This window comes from Anas platyrhynchos, chromosome 10, assembly GCF_047663525.1.
Source record: "Anas platyrhynchos isolate ZD024472 breed Pekin duck chromosome 10, IASCAAS_PekinDuck_T2T, whole genome shotgun sequence".
NCBI classification, from domain to species: domain Eukaryota; kingdom Metazoa; phylum Chordata; class Aves; order Anseriformes; family Anatidae; genus Anas; species Anas platyrhynchos.
The window spans coordinates 10,490,847-10,514,396 of NC_092596.1; the positions used below are offsets into that span (position 1 = coordinate 10,490,847).

At 37.0% G+C, this 23,550-nt stretch overlaps 1 protein-coding gene across 7 annotated transcripts in view; it reads right to left on the reverse strand.

Moving 5' to 3' along the window:
• Positions 1 to 23,550, reverse strand: part of MTM1 (myotubularin 1) — a 40,532-nt gene that overhangs the window by 5,426 nt on the left and 11,556 nt on the right. For 6 of the 7 annotated variants that reach the window (XM_038184175.2, XM_038184173.2, XM_005020487.6 and 3 more), the window contains 13 exons: positions 22,947 to 23,018; positions 21,938 to 22,010; positions 20,629 to 20,723; positions 19,493 to 19,603; positions 18,468 to 18,569; positions 12,336 to 12,419; positions 10,960 to 11,109; positions 8,953 to 9,141; positions 5,481 to 5,666; positions 4,697 to 4,903; positions 1,679 to 1,771; positions 725 to 838; positions 209 to 385 (listed from right to left, as the gene is read on the reverse strand). In XM_038184175.2, the coding sequence (XP_038040103.1) occupies positions 209 to 385; positions 725 to 838; positions 1,679 to 1,771; positions 4,697 to 4,903; positions 5,481 to 5,666; positions 8,953 to 9,141; positions 10,960 to 11,109; positions 12,336 to 12,419; positions 18,468 to 18,569; positions 19,493 to 19,603; positions 20,629 to 20,723; positions 21,938 to 22,010; positions 22,947 to 23,018 (1,653 nt within the window). Of the gene's footprint in view, positions 1 to 208; positions 386 to 724; positions 839 to 1,678; positions 1,795 to 4,696; positions 4,904 to 5,480; positions 5,667 to 8,952; positions 9,142 to 10,959; positions 11,110 to 12,335; positions 12,420 to 18,467; positions 18,570 to 19,492; positions 19,604 to 20,628; positions 20,724 to 21,937; positions 22,011 to 22,946; positions 23,019 to 23,550 lie in introns of those variants that run through there. The other variant, XR_011811652.1, reaches the window with a different exon arrangement.

Consider the following 23,550-nt stretch of genomic DNA (forward strand, 5'->3'; position numbering starts at 1 on the left):
ATGCAGTGAACTAAGCTTTGTGTTATGAGAAGTTGGGTGATGTCAAAACCAAAAACTTAATCATTTTCATTTTTTTTCCTTCTATCCTTACAAATGTAATATTTAAAAAATGAACAGATTGCAGATACTCTTCTACAAATTAGTCGTGACACAAAAACCTATTTTCAACATCTCCAAGCGTTTTGTACATTTTGGACAATTTACTTACTTGTTGCCGAATTCTTGGGTTCCATCTAATGTAGTAATTGACCCAGAGCTCAAGGTGACGCATACTGGCTACTGGATAGAGAGCTCGATTTAGCTCCTTACTATAAAAAGGATTGGTGTATTTAGATTTTTCGCTGTTTATCAAAGACCATAACGACAATGTTTTTTCAGTCACTTTCTGAAATGAAATTGAAATAGGAACTGTTAATATTTGCACAGAATCAGGAAACCCATCACAGAAGCCACAGTTACATTCTAACAATAATACACTCCTGATTTACTTAGGATTGTAGAATTTACTGTATTAGAAATATTCCTAAAACAGTTTTTGACAAGTATTTTAGCAACTGTATAGTCTTTAAGCTAGAAAAAACAAGGAATTCATCAACTATTGTACCATGAGAATAAAGCCAGTTCAAGAACACTGTCATACAAGGAATAAATACAACACAATCAGAACTTTTTGTAATCATCTAGCACTGAGATAGGAGTACAATTAAACAGTGGTTTGACTGACCTCTTTTTCTCTAACAGACTCACTGTTGTACAAGAAAGTACCAAACCGGCAACTGTACAAGTGATCCAGGATTGTAATCAAGAACTGCTCATTGAATTCGAAGGCTGTAGGAAACTAAAACAGAAAAGGCAAATTTGTTCTTTGTATTGTAAAACCAGAGAGATGAACATGCCCTGGTTAAGAGACTAAGAAAGGCACTTAGAAGCCAGAAAACATTTAAAAATATTTTTAACCTAATACTTCCATATATTTCATAGCAGAATAAGAGTCCAGAAGTCACGAGGTGTTCCATCTCCTCAAACTAGCCATTAAAAAGAACTATACCCTCAAAACACTCCAATTAATCGTTATTTCCTAAGGAGAATACAATACTGAATGGTTACTGTTATGTTTGTAGTAGAGAGAGATTAAGATATCCATAGTGCCCTCTTCATAGCGCAGCACCATGTAAAAAAATAAGGGTTTAGCCTCCTAATTCTTGGCCTCCTAATTCTGTTCAGACCAAGTTTGTTTCATTACTTACTGAAGATACGTTTAAATCACAACACTCAACACCTCCCAAGCTTTGACAAAACACCACTGTCTAGGTATTTCAAAGAACAGCTTCACAAAAAAATGATGAAGTGAAACAGACCCTGCTAAGCTAGCTGACTGCAGTTTTTGTAAAAGCTTTCTGCCAGGTCACATCTCTCAATGTACCTCCAACAAGCCCATCTCCAATGCATGCTATCCCTGAATGCCCTGTATTAAGCAACATACTTGTTGGATAGCACTTTTAGAAATAGGCAAGAGAGCTGCTATGGCTTGAAAGTAAATATATTTGTTTCTATAGCATCAGAGCAGAGAGGTATTCTGTTATCTTGAAATACCTTTTTTTTTTTTTTTTTTAAGACCCAGGTTTTGAATTTAGTAACCTCTGAACAGTGTTACTTTCTGAAGAATGACATAACATACCTGTTTAGACATCTGCCACACACAATCAATAAACTGGAGAAAGATGGGCGATCTGTCTGCATCAGCATGGTTTTTATCACCATGGCCTATTCTCTGAAATGAAGCAATACAACCTCCTGTTAACGAAAACAGTCCATTTTATGGCTGATAGACACCGTTTCTTATTTTGCATTAGAATACAACCACTTTTGTAACAGAACAACCTGTTCTTACGATTTCAAAACTACTTATTGTACCATGAAGGAGAGCTATTCCAAATAAGTCCTTTTATCAAAAGCCCAAGTTCTATGTAACAGAAAAATACAATTGTTAAAGCGTCCATTATATTGCAAATAAAACATTTTGAACTATATTTCCATAATACATTTATCAAAAGCCAAGCTATACACTTTGTCTTCTTTTATAACTTAAGCCACTAGAGAACCTGTACCATGAAGCTATCTGCACAGATTTTCTTTTATCCCCACCTCCACGCTTGAACCTGAAGATACACCCTAAGATAGGCAGGGAACATGACCGAGCTCAAATAAATGTTTGTGTTCTTGACAGATTAACGTGCATTGTACAAGTTTGGGTGAGCCACCTTATTCTGAAAAGGAGACCACAGTAACAATCAAAGGAATTCTCCCTGCAGATAGAGAAAGTATGTTTGGTAAAAGCTATTTCCTTCCTTTTCACATTTGATAGCTGAAAACAGATAAGAGATTCAAGGAAAACAGATATTATTGAATCCTGTAATTCTACTTGAACGTATTTGCCTGGAGGAGACAAAGGGAGAGCATGTATGTTCAACCAAGATGTCTATCTGCCTGTAAGATAGCAGGCAGAACGTCTTAAGGACGTGACAAATGACGAAGCCATTACACTTCTCTGTAACATATAATGATTTATATAATGATTTGCAAGATAAATTAAAATAATAGACCTGAATGGCAGAAAATGGAGGGAAGTGAGGGACTGCGGCTAAATTTAGTCAACAGCAGTAAATTACCGGAATAGCTCTACAGGCAAAACAAGTCGGCCACACAGCTCACAGGTTTTCTGTTTAAAATAGGTGGGATCTACCTGCAGGTCGTGCATGTGTTCGGAAAGGAAAGCCCTTCCACTTCCACTGTGGTTATCAGCTGTAGGATCTTATTAAGGATTTGTATACGCCTGAGTATCTTCCCATTTGTAATTATTTCCCTGTCCCATTTCTTATAATAGAATTATTAGAACAATGACACTGCACATAGCAAGCTATTTTGCCATCTGGATATGGTGGTAAGCTCACTATACATAGAAAAGCTGGGGTAGAGGATTCTTCTTCCACAGAACTACTTAAGTGCTTCATTAAATATAAAACACTGTCAGGAACTACTAAGTAGTCAGGATATACTCTGTAGGTTTGTTTAATCTTAAAAACATCCAAATTGCAACTCCAATAACCTGAAAATATGAAGCTTCTATCAGCTACCTTGGTTAAGGCACTGAAGTGCAGAGCATGTACAATCAAAATATTTTCTGGTTGCATTATTTTTATTCTACAGACACTCTAGAGAGCAAGCATGTTCACTATACACTAAACAACCCATCAAGTCAAACTATACAGTCCTCTCAGAAAACAGCACACTTAAAGGAGAGTGGTTTCAACCACTTCCAATGAGTATTACTTCAGTGAGCAAGTTGAGAAAATAAGGCAGTATTTTAAGCAAAGGCAAGCTATTAAAATCACTCTTAACTGCTGCCACATTGTCAGAGATGACCCAGTGGGCTGAGCTAGTCACCTGGAAGGGCTCTAAAAGACCTACTTCACTAGTAGAAGAAAAACATTTCCTGTCAAAAGGAAAAGACTTCTCTAATTACTGAAACTCAAATTAATGGTTTAGTAAAGAAACCTCCAGACGATTCAAGTTTATTCATAATGAAGGACATACAGATCTCTTTTTTAAGCTGTGTTGAATCATCATTAGGCTACCGGTCTCCAAGTGATACAACCTAACTTTATCTGCATTATGACTAATGTTTTTAAAATTAATAAAATACAACTGGAATAAAAAAGGCAAACCAGTGCCTTGCTGTGGCTACACCGACACAGAGTACGTGAAAGGTTTATATAACATCAGTACTAGAAGACTCCAGTAGGGACTCAGAAATATGGACTAAAGCCGATATTCTTAACAGTCAAAATGCAAATCTCCTAAGGCTCACAGCACCTTTTGAATGTCAGATCAAAGATGGCAAACTGAAGTGATTCATGCTGAACAGCAACACATGGGATTTCCAAATGACTGAGACACTCCTCCAACCATAAAATCAGCATGAAATACACCCCTAGGTATACTTTTCCATTTTTTCATTTTTCAGATTGCCTGTTTTCCTGATTTTAGGAATACCAAATAATAGCTTTAAAATATTCCACAGGGGACAAAACTGTCTGTTAAGTAACTTCTCTTGAAGATGCATTACACATGAGTAGGATATTAAAGACTACAATTTCCCCTTAACCTTCTAAGCATCTAGAAGAAGCCTGAACAGAACTAGAGTTGGCATTACCAGTGACAGTCCTTTGAGACCTATTATGACAAGTTCTAGAACATTTGAGAAGCAGCATTCAAAATATCACTCAAAATGTTGCTCAGACTTGTTCATCTGCCTCCCGTGACATTTACAACAGTACAAATGTAGGGAAAGCAGGAATAGGGGAAGAAAAAAAAGCCTCATATTCCAACCTTATTTGATCTTTTTCTGAAAAGCCTGGGAAGCCATCATTCTTCTGCCTTCTAATTTTCTCTGCTCAATCACCAGTTATACTAGCAATTCTGCACTTTTAAAGGGCTGTACTGAACATGGATTATTAAAACCAAACAGGCCCAAAACAAAAACCACTCTGCTCAGGTTTACCTAGCAATGTTTTATGTCCAAATTCCAAAACAACAAGAAGAATTTTCAGACCTCGTCGCAATGAGGAATTTAACACTAGAAATGTTTTGTAACACCAACGTTGCATAGCCCTCACAAGTATCTTCCAATTCTTACCGAGGCAAATTTGTGTCCAAAGCTTATCCACTCTTTCTGCACCAGAACTTCAAAGCCTTCAATTGTTCTGTAGTAGCTGTCTAGCATCAGCATAGCCAGCGATGTTAGCTGTGCTGTCCGGTCCCAGCCATCACTGCAGTGAACCAGCACAGAGCTCCTTCCTGAGGATACCTTGTCTGCCACTTGAATAGCTCCTGTCAAGACAAGCTAACAGGCACCAAACAAAAAAGGAGATGAGTGTTATCATTCTAACAAAAATAAATTGATTTTGTTGTATCTACAGAGTATCTAAATTGATACTGCTTCCATTAAAAGACCTACAGAGCATGGCATAATTAATTGGAAAGGAATCTTGTAGGAGATCAAGTAAATTTCTTGTATAAAAATAGAGGAACAGATTGGTTCCCTAATCCCTTAGTAAGATCTAATTCATCTCACAGTGAATTCTTAAAAAATGGGGCAGAAAACAGTAACCTTGATAAACTGAAGAACATAAGCTCCTTTTTTAAAAGAAAAAGAGGATTTACCATAGGAATTACTCTCTAAAATTTCTGTATTTCCTTTGGTTCTTTTCTTTGGACTAAATTACCGAAGCATCTCAGTTGTTAGAAAAAGGCACTTTTACCCACCTAATAGGCTTATTTTCCAAATATTAACTGAAAATGAAAATATTAAGTAGGATTCATTGCATTAAACTCCAATACTTTTGCACAGCTGTACTTGACTTTTGAACCTTTTGTATCAAACAGTAAATTACAATTTTAAATAAGTATTAAAAAATTACCTTTATATGTTCTAACCAATGGGTTGATTCCAGACTTGACAACCAGTGTGATTCTTCCACATTAGGATAAACAATGTCCTTCAGCTTCTTCAAAGACTCCCGCATGACATGAATATTGTGAATGTCCAAGAAGAAGAGTTCTGCATTGGGATATGCATCTTCACTTTCATATCCTCCCCCAGTCGCCTACAAACAAGAGATGTAGAATTAACTGTAGTCCTATGTACATTGTTGTACCATCATTTAAAAAGAGGGAGAACAGACTGACAATTTATGTCGCCTAACTAGAAAACAAAGTATAATGCAACTGTGTTCGTTGCTCGCTTGTTTAAAATAGATGAAAGCTTTGGAGGAGCAAACACTGCAGAAAATAAATACTCAGCAGCTTCCGTTCATCCAAAAAGACAAAGTATATTAAATATAGCAGAGGGCCAGAAAGACATTCAGGTTGATCCAGCTAGCCTAGTTCCTTTCAATACATCAGGGAGTCACCCTAAAAAGGGAAATGAATTATTTTAAATTTACACTAAAAAGGCTGTTTGCACTGTCCGACATGGAAGCCTCTGAATAGGATTGAACCAGCTAGGTAAGGGACAGAGCACTAACACATATCAGTTAGGACAGGACGCTTTGAAAAATCAAAGGACATTTGTACCTTCCTTATTTCTTTAGAGATTTAATGGTGGTAAACAGTTTTTCCTTGTCTGACATTACATTGTCAATATTTTTACTTTATTTCTGTTCACTTTTCCCACCAGGGATTAAGCAAGCTTATAATTCTGAATACAAAAGGAATCAACTTTCCAGGCAAATTACAAAGGTTAAATTAAAATGTAGAGTACATCACACAAAACAGCAATTACTTGTAACATACTAGATCAGCACTTTCTGGAAATAAAATTGCTCATTTGTTTGTTTTTATACTAATTAGACAGAAATGCAGTCAAAAGGATGTGTCTATTTCTGTACACCATTAATTTAAACCAGAGTAAATTTCACATTTACCAATGCAAACTCGCTATCAAAAAAATCTTTCTTGGGCTTAAACTGCCTAGTTATTTACTGCTAAAATTGAACTGATATTTAAATAGATAAAAACAGTGAAATGTTTGGCCAAGTAGAATTACATTTAAGAATTTAGTTAAGGTTAAATACAAGCTAAACTTCAGAATTAACTTCTTAAAGGCCAACACTAGAATTCTTAAACTAGTAAAAATATTTATGGAAGCTTTATATATAAAGTAACTTTCATAACATTAATTTTTATTGTTGAAGACTAAACATTAGATCATTAAGAAATTAAAAAAGAGTCTACTCTACTGCTGCTCTCTCTAAGCATTTCATCACTACCCGAGGAGGATAGCAGAGCATGTGCCTGCTCACAAGGGAGGAAAGACAAAAACCACATGTATTTTAGGACGATACCACTGATGAGGCTTTCTGAAGATAGCTGCAAAATCACAGCATTTCCTACAGACAGGAAAAACATGCCATGCCATGCGTTGTGATAAATAATTCCTGTCTCTCTAAGATGTTACAGCCACCAACTACACATCAGAAGACAACCTGAAGTACAGTATAACCTTTTCCTGTTGGTACCACTTACATTTCTATACAGTAGCATAACATCTCTATTCTACACTCTCCACCTCCTTCCTCACAAGTGGGGATATTCTCAGGGCTGCCAGGCTCTCTGCTAAAGGCAGTAATGACTGTATTTTTCACTTTCCTTTGAGTATTCTGAAGCCCTGGTAAGGAACGATTGCAATTTTAGCAATTTTAGGCTGCAGCAGCTCCTCCTGATGGAGTGGTCTTGTCCAAAGTCCTGAGAACACTGAAATGTATGAGTAGTGCAGCCCCATTTTGCTCATGCTAACCTTCACAGCTATTCAAGAAATATTTTTTTTCCAGATCAGCAATGCCTTGCACTTTAAGTCACTGTTTCTCAGATCCAGAAATGTGCCCTACAGAGTTTAAGATTTAATGTTTCATACTCACATATCAGGAGTTAATTAAAACACATGGGTGAAATGCAGTCTGTCAAAGAAGCTAAAAACTGTGCACACATCTTCAGTAAGATGCGTGCACGTACAAAGTTTGGCCATAATGCACCTTTGAAACATCTATGGTAAATATTGCAGTTTGCCTAAGAACTGAGGAAAAAATTAATTGTAAGAACTGACATTCCTTCCACAAGGCAAACAGATGGATTACACATCTGTAACAAAAATGTGGTGTTTTGTTCACCCATAAAAATTCACTGTGTAGAGAGAGGATATAATGTAATTCGTAGAGAAAAACTCAAGCAATGGAGATATACCCCCAAAATACAATCCATCAGATTAAGACCTAGCTAAACATCCCCTGGGACAGAGTACACCATACGTTCTTTCAGAGATAAAACAAGCCTTATTACTTATTCAATAAACTGTGTTCTCTATTACAGAGAAGGCATTGTAAAGGTATAGACGTGTGTTTAAGTTAGAGAGCAAAACCCTAACATCACAGGTGCACTTGAATTCTGAAGCAACTTAATGTTTATGTTGCATGCAACCCTCCTAGAAGCAAACAAGCTTTATCATTTCCTATTTCTTTCAGCACAAACACTGGAGAGGATTCATTCCACTAAATGAGTATTTTATGCCAAGAAAAATATTCAGAAGCTAGAATTCCTTTCTCCCCAGGTAAGTACATATCATTTTGCTAAGATCTCAAGCCCTCTTGAGTTCACCTCTCTCGTGCTCTTTGCTGCACAGCCTCACAACTTCACCTAAGTACAGAAGAGCTTGCTCACTTCACTTGTCCCACAAGTTCAGTGGGCAAGGGACTATCCTAGACACAGGGAGAGAAGCTGGTACATGGCTATGTACCATACTCTCATATCCATGGCTATGCCTATACTCTTTAGATTGTAAGCCCAAAAGTTAAATTAAGGGTCATTTTGTCATTGTCATTAAATTAATTGTCATTTTATTTACTGGATGTCTGCATAGGACTGAAGTGGTTCACATAATAGTTAAGGAAAACCAAACACAGGATGCTTATCAGTGAACTTGGCTTTACACACAGCTTTTCCAGGAAAGCAGAGCCATGGCTTGCACCCAAATGCTCCATCATTCCAACAAGAGGACACACTCTACAGCTTTGCCTGCGTCTACCTCACTTGGATGAAAACACTCTCTCTACAGAGTAATCGTACCTGATTTCAGCCACACACTAAGATCTGTGTGACAGGGTAAAGGGTGTCTCCAAGTCCACATATGATCCTAAAACCCTGCTTATAACCTACTTTAGGTATGCATGTTCTTTCATGGCCTTGATAGCCATTATTTGATCAGGTAAATATGCATATTTAAGTAAATTTACCTATAGCAATGTTTTTATAGTTCTGAGAAACCTCCTCAAAGAAAACTTCAAATTCTAAGTCCTCACCACACCCTCCCTCACAAATAACAAGTAAGCATCAATTTACCTTGTTTGCAACTGCATTGACATTGGGCCTAGCATCATAGATGGTCAGTTTTGAGATTTGTCCATTAGCCTCCCTGATGATATCAAGGTATCTTTCATCGTCTTTGTTCCGCTTCCCACTCATTCCAACCAGGGGCTGGCTGCAGCGCATAATAACAGCTTGATTCTCCGGATGAATCCATGACAGGACCTAGTCACATGCCAAAAACACAATGGAAGAAATATATTTTATTAAAAGCCGCAACTTAAAAGTTACATTCTTTAAAATAGATAATAGGAAAATTAACACTTGAATTTTATTTCTTAAAAGATTAGTTCCCAAACATCTCAAATTCTTCCTACTTATTTTCATAATATTTAATAATCATCTCTGAAGGTTCTTTCTCTTACATACTCAACTCTTACTGAAATTATATGTGCTTAAAGAATCCAGTGCATTTCATTTTTCCTGCAAGTCTTAAGTTGCACACAAATAGTTCTGAAAAGCAAACTGGAAAAAAAACACAGCAATGCCTGCTGAAACGAAGAAACAATTCAGAATGAACTCATTGTAGCTACTACGACTAATATGTTCCAATGCTACAGGAAACCCTACACACACACACTTTTTTTTTTTTTTTGCATAAGGAAGAAAAGTTTAACCTTTCTGCAGTAGCCTGAATGCTTCCCTTTCTCCTTGAAGTGGATTTTGTTCCTCAGCCCTCTTTACAATTAGGAGGTACTGGGGCAAAACATCTGCTGCATTTACTGTTTTTCTGAGCTAGAGCTGCCCTGGGGACAGATTGCCATGCAAGAAATTAAAGATCTGCACCCTAAGAAGCAGGTAATAGTTTATCCTGGTTAACTGTGAAGATAGAATATTCTCACACAGTTTGACAAAGTTGTCAGGTACATGGAGAAAGAACATCAGAGGTCAAAAAAAATCTTCCACAAGTATTCACTCCTGAAATACAAACCTTAGTTTTATGTCTAGAAACAGAATTTGTCTGTGTGAATAGGACTGGTTATTTCTTGTCAAGAATAAAATTATTATTACCAAGGAAATTACTGTCACTTTACAGGCTGTATAAAAAATCTGCCATGCATTTTGAGATAATAGAGAAGATACAGATTGGTTATAAGAACCATCCAAACACACACACTACATATAAAAAAATGAAGAGTAGTTTCCCATATATATTTAACCTATATGTGTATTATATATCACACATATACGTGTGTATATACAGTAAATATATGACTATAATCCTAGGCTGTCAGTGAATACCATCTAATAAACATTTATCATTTTGAATTTCCCATCTGTTTGATATTAGCTGAGATTCAAGGCAGCTTTCTGATACTGGCTAAGTATCTAACACCTTCTGCAAGTTTGCCAAGTTGAAACATCAGATAAGAGATTGTATTGTACTACAAAATAGTATTTTCTACAGTGCTGTAAAGAGCTGCTACATAAAAATTCTCTTACCTCAAAGAATTGTAGTTAGAGAAATATGCCCAGAGAGTCAAATGGGTTTATCTTAAATTCCACAGCCTGATTTAAAATTGTATAGACTAAATATCCCAAGAATTCACTATGGCGACTACGCACAAAATTTTGTTTTAGGAGAGATCATTGGAACTACGTTTAAAATGCCATTCAGTTCGCTTACACATGAGAAGCATAACACTTGCTATCACTTCTTACGTGCATGCAACAATAGTCAATAAGCTCGTACAGATGGCAGTCCTAGGCTCATACTTCATTAAGAGAAGGGAATCTGCAATGCTGGCAGTTGTTACTAGAAAAGTCAAGTCAAAACCAACAAAGTTGGAATGCATAATTGTTGTAGGAAATGAGGCTTGGCCATCACACTAGTTTTAAATAGACAAAAAAATTCAGCCAGTCAAAACAACTTTGCTGTAACCATTTCCATAAAAAAGGCATCCTCTGTGTCATGTTCAGCAAAAAGTTGTTTGGAAACAAAACTAGCTACAGCCTAAGACAACTTTCATCAGCAGTACTCACCGGAATTCTATTTCGAGACCTAAAGGCAGCAACTTTCTTCAGATCATCATCTGTTGCGTTATATGGCACCACTAAGAGTGACGGATATGTGTCGCACAGTCCGTAATGCTCATTAATAAAAGTCACTCGCCACCGTTCATTAGGCAGTCCCTAAAAGGCAACACAAAGTTTTTCAACATATTTCACCTGTACAACCACCAATTCTGTTCTCAAATTTCACATGATATTACGGCCACATGGTGGCAACAAGCTACCAACTTAACCTAACTACAGTAGTATTTCAAAACAATAGAAGAAAAAAAAATTACAAGACCACAGAAAACAGCCCACTGCTGATGGATTTGGTCTTAGCTACATATATTTCACGTATACTCTTCACATGCACAATTCTGTCCTCACAGCTTTCAAAACAATATCTAAAATAGTAGAAGCATTTCTTCAGTCCAGGAACTAGGGAAAGAAAATTTCTCTCTCCTCCCTCAAAGCACTGCCTTTCCATTTCGCCTGCTGAAAAGAGATTACAGCCCTGAAAAGAGGGGGAGGAAGTCTGATCTCAACCTTTCTTCCTTGTAGTCTGATGCTGCCTTCAATTAAAAAAAAAAAAAAAAGATTCAAGACAGCCTTTCCACTAACAAACTTCTGGTTGCAGTCTGCTCAGTAAAGTATTTCAAAAACAGCAGTCAGGAAATTGAGCAAGACTGATAAGCTCTCCACACACAATGGCGTTTGTGCGGGTGTTTGCATTTTATTTTTTGGAGGGTTTGGGGCCTCTACCTTTAACCAAATGGATCATGTGGATGTCTGGATACACTTCAGTCCATCACAAATTACAGAGGGGAGAAAAGGAAGAACGTTCTAACTGTAGTATTTAAAGCAAAAACAAACTGTCTAATAGTAAGAAATGTTAAAATTAAATAACGTTATCCCCTTTCATTAACATTTTTCCACAATCATCTAAAGAGAAAACTGATTAACATATAAATAATATGTAAAGTAATTCTATTTCTGAAGTAAGCCTTTATTTTTATTATTATTAAACTTCCTGAAGAATCAGACTAAGTGAAATCTATATTTAGGACACTGTTGTTGCGTATTTGTCACATTCTCCACCACCACCACCCACTTAACAGTGACACACTGTAATTGGTATTAAAAACTTCCTTCAAAGAGCAAGGACTACCTTCCTGTGACTTTTTTTCTGTTGTTGTTAAAACACAAAACTCTTCCAGTGCTTTGTTTCCTTACCTACTTTAAGTTGCATTTCTATCTTCTCCAGTTCTTAGCTCCCTTCCACCCTCCCAGAACAGCTGACAAGTGATACGTACAAAAAAATAACTCCAGGAAAGCACCACACAGCTGCAGCTTTAATAACTTACCTGTCTCCTGTATTCGGACATTGGATTGTACACCATCCAGCCATTCTCTGAAAACTTTTCTTCATTTGAAAAAGCAAAAAAAAGCTGTAGGATGTAAGAGAAGCTTATTACAGCAAACTGACCGAAGGTGGCAAATATGAAGGCTCATTACTCATAGTAAGTTACACCCCAGTGCCTACCACAAAACAGGACCGACATTCATACCAACCCCACTCCATCCCATTTAAACCTGATACGAGACCATAAAGCAAAAAGTAAGGTTTATAAACAATACAAACGCATTAATGAAATAATGAAAGCGTGGCAATACTTAGAACAAGAAGTGATAAAGACGCATAAAAATTACAAAGCTTAAACTGTGGGATTCTTTTAGTTCATTGTCAGGAGAGTGAAGTGTTTTAAAATAATTTGTATCAGTTCCTGTATTTAATCCTCACTAAACAAACTGTTGTCTTCTCACCAAAATTTCTCCAATAGGTACAACTGCAAATACTGCTCAAAATGTTAGACACTAAATTGGAAGCATAAAAAAGTTTTAATCACTATTCTCTACCATTAGGAAGCAGCCTTCTTTCTGCATCCCCTCTCCAATTGCTCCTTACTAACAGAAGTCTGCTTTACTGTAAAACTCCACGAAGACTGAAAAGAGGCCAGTGAAAATGAAACAAAATATGTCGTTGGTGGGTTATACTATTTGCTTTTCTCTTGCTCTATTACCCACTCTTGAGACTTATTTATAAAACACAGCATCCTCACAGAGGACTAACAACTTCCTCATACCTTTCAGCTTGTTTTTCCTTCTCCTTCCAGCCCATTCCAAGTGAGCTGTACTGCCCAGCTAACCTTTTCTTGCTTGGTTTGTTTTTACAGTTTATCATGAAAGCCAAAACAATGTTTATTTTAAGAATCTGCCTCATTGAGAAAATTGATTTTGGTGGCTTATGAATTCTTTGGATGCCAACTGGAGCATGAAACTAAGTTGTTTCAAAACACAGCAGAAGGGAATTTGCTGCGCTGAGCTAACGGAGCAGCAGCAGTCAGAACAGAGAGCATTCAAGAGCTTTCATGGCTCACTTGCATCAACAAAGCTGAAGGTCTCCTAGCTACTCAGAGATATTAACAGAAGAAACCAAATGTTAAACATAACATCCCAAAACCATCGTTTACACAGTAATGGACCTGAGCAAATCAGAAATGGAAAAAACTTGGCAAAAGGGGTGAAAAAACATGGTTTTAGTGTGCTGTGATTACATCTAGAGGTAAAGCAATGCTTCATGAACGCACCATAAGCACAGATGGAAGTTTCTTTACATCTTACGAAGGCAGCAGCAATGACTGAAGACAGTTCTGGTTAGCCTAGTAAGTTAGAATGGTTTAAACAGCAAGCAGCAGCAATCAAAATACAAAACTGAATCCCTCTGAAAGGAAGGCTTTTCCTCACGTATCTCAAATCAGCAAGCATTTCAAAAGGAAGTTACTGCACACACAGGAGATTTTTCCCCACTAGTTTTAGGATTTTAAATGAAATCAGTATTTTATAGCAAGTACATTTACTGGCAAAGTCCTAAAAGCAAACAAAGCATTCCCAAGTTGTATGTTCTGGATGTTTTCCCCTTTTTAAATAGTTAAGCCTTCCGTGTAAGTGAATATTACACTCTTGGTTAAGGAGACCGCTATCAGGTGGGCTGGAAGTAGAGACAAAGAAAGGAAATAGGAAAGAGGCAGATATCAACTGCATCAAAAAACATTTCACTAGAATTATATGCAAGTATCAGAAAGTAAGCAGAAAAAAATGCCTTTTTTTTTTTTTAAACTGCAAACCAGGAATCTCACTATCTACAACTGTAGATGAAACTGATTTGCTCAGCTATTAATAAACAGCTACATGCAAAAAAATTCCTTTCCTCCCCAAAGGAATTTGCTATATCCCAGATAGCAAACTATGCTAAGAATCCACCAAGAAACCAAAGAGATAAGGGAGAAGCTTAGGATTCAGAAACACTGGAATAATAACACAATGCTTTAAACATGTCTCAAAGCCATCAGTATGTTATTCAAGTTGCTACTCACTGCTAGTTTCCTAGTGATGATTTATAAATTACCCAGCTTCATCAGTGACAAATACAATACATAAATGCATACATTTTTATATGGATTTTAGAGAAAAATCAAGAAGGTGCTGCTCCAAACTAGAAATAAGCCAGAGACATGCTGCTCACCTCGCCCACAAAATAGCCCACAAGAAGTCAGAAGGAAAATTTAATCTTATTAATTTAATCTTAACCTTCAGAAAGACAGAGTTAAGTTTACAATGCATGAGAAGGGGATGGACAGAATCCTTTCCAAGACAACACTGCCCTGATATGTATGACACATGTCATTTAAAGCACTTAGCTACAGCAACGTTACAGCACATCTACCACAAAACCTTTCAGAGCCACAAAACCCACAACTATTAAATTTGACAATTAAGCTTTGTAAGTTCTGCTGACATTCCAGGTAGTACAAATTCTTCCTCTGTTGCTCAAGAAAGAAATAAATCAGTAGTGTGCATCACATCAAAAATCTGTAGTCTAACAAATAAGAGAACACTACAATGGATGTGAAAGTGGAACAAAGCTTGGGCTCAGATTTTTATAGAAGCAATTCTAAGAGAGAACTCTTGAATAAGTAAATCCAACAAGAACAGCACTTAAAATCAGAACAGTATCTAAAAATACTAAAGAGTAAAATTATTTCTTCTGCAAGAGTTGACTATTACAACAAAAACTGCATACACTATGTGTACATTGTGTTCTATACACTTAATCTGGTTACTACAAAGTCTTACTCATTGCATGGAAGTGATCAGTTTCGTTTTTTTCAGCTATCATGGCAAATGGAAAGAAATTGAAGCAAGTATTAAAGACATAAGAAATAAAAGAGCATATTAAATAACTGCTCCAAAAAACTGTGGGATGTAAGGCTTATGACTTATCAATACCTGTAGCTAGTAAGAACAAGTAAAACATGATATACATTAAGATTTTGCAAAAGCAGATTAAAATCTCTTTGCATATAATGAAATTAGGGATTTTGTTGCAGATCCATGGTCTAAAAGCAGAAAACACTTCACTTTAAAAAAAGGCTTCCAATCTTGTAACATTTTTGGTAAACTACTTTTTATGCTTCACTGTGCAAGTAATTCTGTTTACTTCCTTGCAGGTGCTAAGCTGCAGTTTCAACACACACAGCCTCTTTTTCAGTCCTCCTACAGACCAAGTACTTGCTTTCAAGATTCAACTTCATCATTACCATTTTGCTCACAAAAAAAATAACATGATATACTGGTTACTCACAACACTAAGTAGTTCTGTGAGATAAAGGAAAGAGCAGCTACAATCTGACAAGACAGTTTGCCAGGCAGTCTACAAATAGTTACATATTTATAGAATTTCAGTACATAAATATATAACAATTTATTAAAGCGTTCTTTTTTGACTTTATACATTACAAGAGAAGAAAGTAACAAAGCTAGAATTAGAGTTAAACATGAAAAGAGTAAGTTTTTTTTTTCCCCTATTTCTAACTTACTGGCTTATACTTTTAATACATCATAAATCACGACACTTTTACTCAGTGAAGAGGCTGACATTTCTCAGAGTGTCTGAAAATAAAGATGTCATTATTCTTGACTTTTAACACTATTACTACAACTCAGCCAGCTACATCTTACCTGTTCATCTGAAAACAGAACTCAGATGATGTGGTATTTACAAAACTAGCATTTAATAATTTCTGAAAATGCTAAGTTTACCATTATTGCACTGAGACTGCCAGATGTTATTCAGAACAAAGCCTCGAGTAAAGGTATTTTTTGCATGTGCTCCATCAGATAGGCCCCTATACCAGGTCTCACTGCTATCTAAAATCATCCTCGCAGATCCAACAGCAACAGTGGCAGGATCTGACTCCCAGACACTTTAAATTACCAGGATAACCAGCTATAGCAGGAGTGAGAGAGGTGGAAGTCAGACAGCATGACTACCATGTCTCTCCCACACAACTATAGTGGTTAGAAATAAATACGTATCATGAAAGTACTACGGTGGTGAATAATCTTATAAAAAAGATGACATAAGTATCAGGCTAAGAGGAAGTGAAGCAGCTGCTGTTCAGAAACTAAACTGCAGACTAAATATCTCATCTTTTGTGGGGTACTACAAATACATAAGGTTGGCTTGTGTTTCTTTTCATGTTTAAAAACACTATTTCAGCATAGATTTCCAATTAGCATCCTATTACAACTGCAAGAGAAGATCATAAACAGCATGTTTGCCCCATAGCAGCTAAACTGTCAGTCAGATGAGCTACTAGATTTTGTATTATGTTAGTGACTCTGGGAGATCGGAACCTGACCTATGCCAAAACTGGAGAGAGCCAAAAACTAGCTTCAGACAAATAAGCACAAAAGACAATGTTGAGACTGATGAATGGTTGAGAACAGGCTTGGTATTTATCCTAGGTTCTCAGGCACTGGTGGTCTGATGATTCTGGAGAAAAATCTTGAAATTAAGCACACTCCATTCAGAAATAACATCTCAGGCTGTATTTACCTACCATTTGTCTGAGAATGGGATACCACAAAGAAAAGAGAAGCAATATTAATCTTTACTGTCCTGATGACACCTTCTTTCCACTGCAGAGCATGAGTGCTGCTGAACCACTCAAAGACCCAGGGTGCAGTTCCACAATGTGGTCTGAGCAAAATTACCAGCTAAACTGCTAGATTGCCAACTAACACTGCTAAAAAAACAGGATGTCTTCTCTTTTTTTCTCCTGCCTGCACCCTGTATCACTTGTGCCCTTCTCTTGCACTGGTTCTGACACGTACTAATTACAAATCAGGTCTCGTCAAATTATTAAAAATGGCACAAAGCTAACTCGGAAAACAGAACATTTTGTTCTGGGTAAGTGAGCTACACTGGCTTACTTTGTGATTATACAACTGGCAGTTTGGCATGAGAGGAAGAACCAACCACGTGGCTAGAAGGCGAATGAAGACGACCAGAGAACAGCAAGACTGCAGCATTTCAGAAGCAGAGAGCTGCCATCTTCACCCAGTTGTCATCTGAATCATAGAATTATTCAGGTTAGAAAAGACCTCTAGGATCATCTGGTCCAAGCCACAGCACTATCTTTTTAAAAGATCTCCCTGCTGGCTGCTGGCCACTAAGTGTTAGTGTCATGCACAGCCCAGACATACTCTCATACTCAGCCAGCAAAACCTTGTTTTAAAACAGCCACAGTAAGAGGCAGAACATTTTCATGTTCATTCACATCCATCTGCAAGGAGCATCCACAGATGTCCTCGCCCTCCACCCCCATGCTCAGGCTAGAGCTAACCAGACTGAGGAAATGACTCAGGGTAAAGCTTTTTTTTTTTTTCTCCTTACTTAGCTTTCATCCATTTCAGTTCCCTAGCTGGTTCACCCTACAGCCTCAGAAACTCACAACCATGCAGAAACACTCACTTTTGGCAGGATCAGTTTAAATTACTGGCTGAAATATACTGAAAGCACACCAAAAATATCATGCAGTTGCTTAGCTCATTTTAAAGTTCAGCTCAATTCCTTCCATAGGATGTGTTTGGTTTTGTTTTAATTTTACCCTCAATAAGTCTGTGCAATTTCATTACTGCATTAGCTGTCTGATATTATTCACCAATAACTACAGATAAAACAAGCGTTGGCTTCTCCTGAAGTATAGCTCTCTGTGATTCACATTAATCATTGCCTTTGAGACTGCCCAAGAGTTCAGTGTTTTCAAGAAGTCAAGCAAGGCATGTACTATTACACTTCCTAATGAAGAAGGATAACTTGCACTCCTTAAAGCAATGATATCTGTACAGACCAGAGGTGCTCAGTAGTTTACTTGAGGCATAGAATAAAGCATCCGTAATTTTACAAATACATAGATATAAGTGTTCTAAGGGCACAAAAAACAACAGTTCTCCATAGTTTACACTGACACAAGAAATCTGTTGTTACTCTTTTTAAGCAGCCATGATGTCCATTAGTAGGTCAAACACTTAAAGCTCATTGGCAAGAATTCTGCATTAAAATGACTCAGTAATATAAATGACAAACTTACCAGGTTATGTGACTGGGGAAAAGCATGTTTTGTGAGGACTTCAAATATATCTCTTCTACTGTGCCCTTCTTGCTTTAATGCAAACCGTAAATTTCTCATATCCTAAAACAAAGGCATTGTGCTTTAAGTGAACCAAAGCAGTAAGGTACTTTTTTCTGATGTACAAATGCTATATTATATACTAAATATGATTTATGATCTGCTTGCAACACACCTCAAACAGTTGTGAATGTTCAGTTTTCTTTCTTATACCACACAATAGAAGAATTAAGAATTAAGAATTCTGCCAGTAATGCAGCACCACATTCTGTGGTGTGCAAACACTGCTTTGGCATAAAGCCACCAGAAGTGCCTGTATCCGATTCACCAAGAAGTCTCATAGGCTACTGAATGAGTACAGGATGGGATTTGCCCTATGTTTTCCAAGTAAAAATTTGCCACTGATCTGTAGCACCAGACTACATTGTCCCTAGCTGTTTTCTCATCACTAACTTCAGGAATAAGCAATCTGCACATGAACTACTGAGAACAAAGTGTGCATACATATTCTATTAACGAGTCAAATACAGGATCCTAGATTATCCACTGGGAATTCCCCTATGACCATAGTTATTCATGGCAACACAATTTTTTGAGAGACTAAGGAAAGACAGCTGTTATGTGATTCGATGCCTTTCCAGCTTACAAAATCTATTTGAGTTGTTCTTCAAAGATTTTTGGTTTATAAAAGAAATTACTTTTAGAATTAATGAAATAATTAAGTGATAGAGGAACAATGCCTTAAAACAATACCACTGTGAAAAATCCCTTGTCAATCAGCAGTTATGAAGAGATAACCAATCCCTCTCCTCACACAGAGACAACAGTAAGTAGTCTTTCATACAGAAGTGTTTCCCTGACCACTTCCAAAAATCTTTTTAAATTCAGCTGTGAGTGTTACACGGTTTTCCTTCCAATAAGTAGGCAAGCAGTGAGGAAGGGAATCTGTAGATTTCATTTCCTAATGAGTTATTGAAAGGTCTTACTTTACACGTTATATCTAATCCATAGGAATTCTCTCCTCTGCTTGAAGCTCCTCCCATTTTTTCAATCCTTGATATTACACCCAATGGAACATCCAATACCACAACTGGATCCTGCAATGAAATTCAGGGTAAGAAGAGGATTAACCAGAGAAGACAACTCAGGAGAAGTATTCTTATGCATACCACAATAGAATGAAATACACAGAGGAAGCAAGAAGTGAGTTTCTGGGTTTGATCAAGTGCCCTCTCCCAACACTTCACAAAGTCTGTACAGTCCTTGAAAATCACCCAATTGTATAGGCAAAGAAAATATTTCATGCCATAAGACTGAACATGCAGGAAAAAAGATGGCAACACCCTGTTGTTGCCATCTTGTCCGTTGCACACTTCTGATTTCCTCTGCTAGCTGTGACTACTTTATTGACATATAGAACAAAACAGAACAAAATGAAAAATATCACTAAAAAGTTAGTTGCAACCAGAATGACCTCACTTCAATAATCCTAGAACCTTAGTAAAAAAAAAAGATGCAAACAAAAAAAGATGCAAACATATAAGTACATTCTATTTTCTTTTATGTTGCTGCTTACTGAACACTACTACTCTCGCTACCCATGTGATATTCTACTAATTGAAGTATTTTTCTTTTCCAACAGCAAGGACAGTCAAAATCTTGACTTACTGATAGCCATTTCAAGAACTATTTGCACATCGTTAGTTGCTGGTTTTGTTCTATCACACTATAAATGTGAAGAGAAGAGCTACCAAAAAAGCTCCGACAGACAGAAGGTAAAGGTATCATCAGTCCAGGATAAGCAATTAAACTGTAGCTCTACTGGAGGAAAAAAAGCATGCATTTACAACACGTTCAACTTCAAGGAGCTTCCATTTTTGCAAGGATTTCTCAATGGCACAAAGGCAATTACTGTTTAGCCATTAAACTATTAAGATATGGTTACTACAAATGTTACAGATCATTTCAAGTAAAAAGCCTCCCATGCCATTCCACAAGCATGCATGCACAAAAGCTAAAAACAAATGAACTGCCCGCAAAATTAAGTGAAGGCAGCAGGGTTGAAGAAGAGAGGGTTTAAGGCTCCTGCATCCCTTGGAACTATTTGTGGCATATTACTCACGTTTTCCAGACTTCTCAGGTACAGCCTGTAGTTTGTGATGTATACTCTTCCTTTAACAGGGCCATTAAACGGACACATGTAAATAACATCCTTATCTGTAAGAAATGCAGCATTTCTTAAGCATTGGGAGAAGAAAAATCAAAGCTATGGAAAACATCAATTAAGCAGCAGTAAAATAAAGACAGCTGCACTCATGAGAGCCACTCTGAAGAAAGCTGAATGAATTAAAGTAATAAATCTAAATTTTATCCATTTGAATTATTAAGAAAATGTGAACTTTTTTTTACACTAAACTTGCCTGAATTTCTTCAGCAGGTTCCACTAGCCTTTCCCAGTTACATTTGTATTTTTCCTCTTTCTTGGCACAGTGCAGGAGAGGGCAGGACATAGAACACTGACTAGATTTAAGTCCTCCCTGTGATTACTGAACTAGTCTATTCACTATCCCAGAGCGAACACATCCTTTTGTTGATACTCTTACATCTTTTAGTGTGCTGTAACCAATTCTCCTGCATTAAAGTATGTAGTTCAGGTTGTAAAGTGTTTAGGAGACTCTCCATCCTGAAGAGAACCATTACATTTCAATTTGAGGCAATCAATTGTAGCAGGGCCATCAGCACCGTTTCAGCAAGGACAGTAAAAGAATGAGTTCTAGCACACACACAACTCAAAAGAAAAGAAAAAAATTAACTGAAGCAGTGCCATTGAAGACTTAAGTGAAGCAATACAAATGACGTATTTCTCCCTGCCCACTTATTTCTTTAACCCACACCATTTATCTGCCTTCCACAACAAGCACCCTCCTCCCAGCGTGCTCCCCCAAAGCACAGGTAATTGTCATCAGGATCACACCAAACATTCTTCTTAGCCCCACATCCTCTCATGCCTTCCCCACCACTTTCCTCATTGAACACAGGTACTTCCTTTGAAACACCACTTTGGTTTCAGCTCAGCCAGTTTTGTTCACAAGTTAATCTAACAAGTACTTGTGTGGGGAGGAAGAAGCAGCTTCATAAATAAAGGCCTCTTTCAGTTGCTTTCTAATACCTCATAGCAAATGCCCATGAGTGCGAGGCTCCAGCCCAGGAAGAACCTGCACCAAGTAAAGAACCACTGCACACAACACATTAATCTTTTTCATGTGATATCACAGTATGGGAAGGTTAACAAGTGTGCAAAAAGCTAGCTGCATGCCACGTTTTATCATGGAAGCGTAAGATTATACCTCCGGTAATCATGGTTTGGGCTAAGGTTGCACATGCCAGACTCCTTGGACATACACTGCATTAGATGCTATATAACCTCTTACCTGTAACTCTAGTCTCTCCTGGCAGACGAGGTATTTCTTCATTTTTTTCCCAGTTAGTTCCATCTTGTAGAGTCTAAAGAAAGAAATATAACAGCCCATCGTATTTTTACAACTATTTCCAGTTCCAGATTTAAAAAATAAATCTTAATTTCTGCATGGGAAAGAACAGGGTTTTCCACAGTAGAAACAGACATACTAAACCAGAACAGGAACACGCCACTATCCTGAACTGCAGCTATTAATTATTTAAAGCTTGAGCAGAAATGTGCTTATTTGACAAAGCCTTCTCATTCTAAAGGAACAGTTAAATATATTTGCAGAAAATTTGAATTAAATTTCTGTACCATTTTTCCCCTCTAAAATTTCATACATTTAGTTTTCCAGATCTGCTTGTCTTGGATAAACAATCAAGGAAAAGCACTTCAGCAGCATACTCACAAATATCACACAAACTCTACTACTTTGTGCTTTGCACATTCAGTAGCCTCTAAGAATGATTAATAAAAACTTCTGGTTTTGAGAAAGTGTTTACAGATAACTAAAACCTGAGGCTCTGTTTTCTTGCAAACAAGTGGCATTTTCTTCAGCCACAAGTGAACTTGCTTCAGCACGAATATTTCCCACTAAAGACCAACATTTTAAAAAACAAACCAGCCAAACCTAACTAGAAATAACTCAACTGCAGTACAGAATTTCTCTACTGTACAAAATTGTCAAAAATTTGCAAGAACAACAAAATATTTCAACGTAGAAAGCAAATATAAAAGTATATTAGAATTGACATCAAGGAGGTTCTCAGAACTTGTGTTCCAGAGAATATTCCTCCCATCTACTCTGAAATAGATTTAAACCAGACTAGTTAACAGCATTTGAATTCTAGCAATAAAAACGTGCGTATATATATAATCAAGAAAAAAATCATTCAAATACTCAGTTTTCTACCTAAATATGGAAGCATTATAATGGTCTTTGGGACCTCTGTCATAGAAAACATGAAAGTTGCACTCACCCTTTTAATTGAGGAGCTCTCCAAGGAGTTTGAATTATATTTAGGTGTTGATGATGAGGCCATACTGAGTATCTGAAGAGAAAGCACAAATTGGAGACTTAAACTTCTTCTTAGCATGCACACTGCTTACAGAAGAGATTTAGACATTAGTAGTCTGCTGGTAGACATCAAGAGCTTCCAAGAATGTCTTACAAGTTAGTATTACTTTGAAAAAAGACATGATGTCTTGTAATTCAAGGCCACTATTTAAAAGCAGCCAAATCTAACAAGAAACTCATTAATAGCTCTGGGAACAGCTCTCAAATATACTCAACTCTGTCTGTATGTTATAATTCAGTTGTTTGAACACTATTTTTAGTCAAGCCAACAGACGTGGTACTTATTTTAAGAGACAGGATACACATGCTAGGAAACGCAGCCTATGTGGAACATTTGTATTGAGAATTTTGATGCAGGAAAACAAGAACAAGCTACAAGATTATTGCACTGTTCTGGAAATCACATGTGTGTCAACACACTCAGCTGGTTGATGAAGCTAAAAAAAAAAAAAAAAGGAGAGAAGAAAAAAGCAGTTCTGTGGTACTTTTACAGTTAAACCTAATCC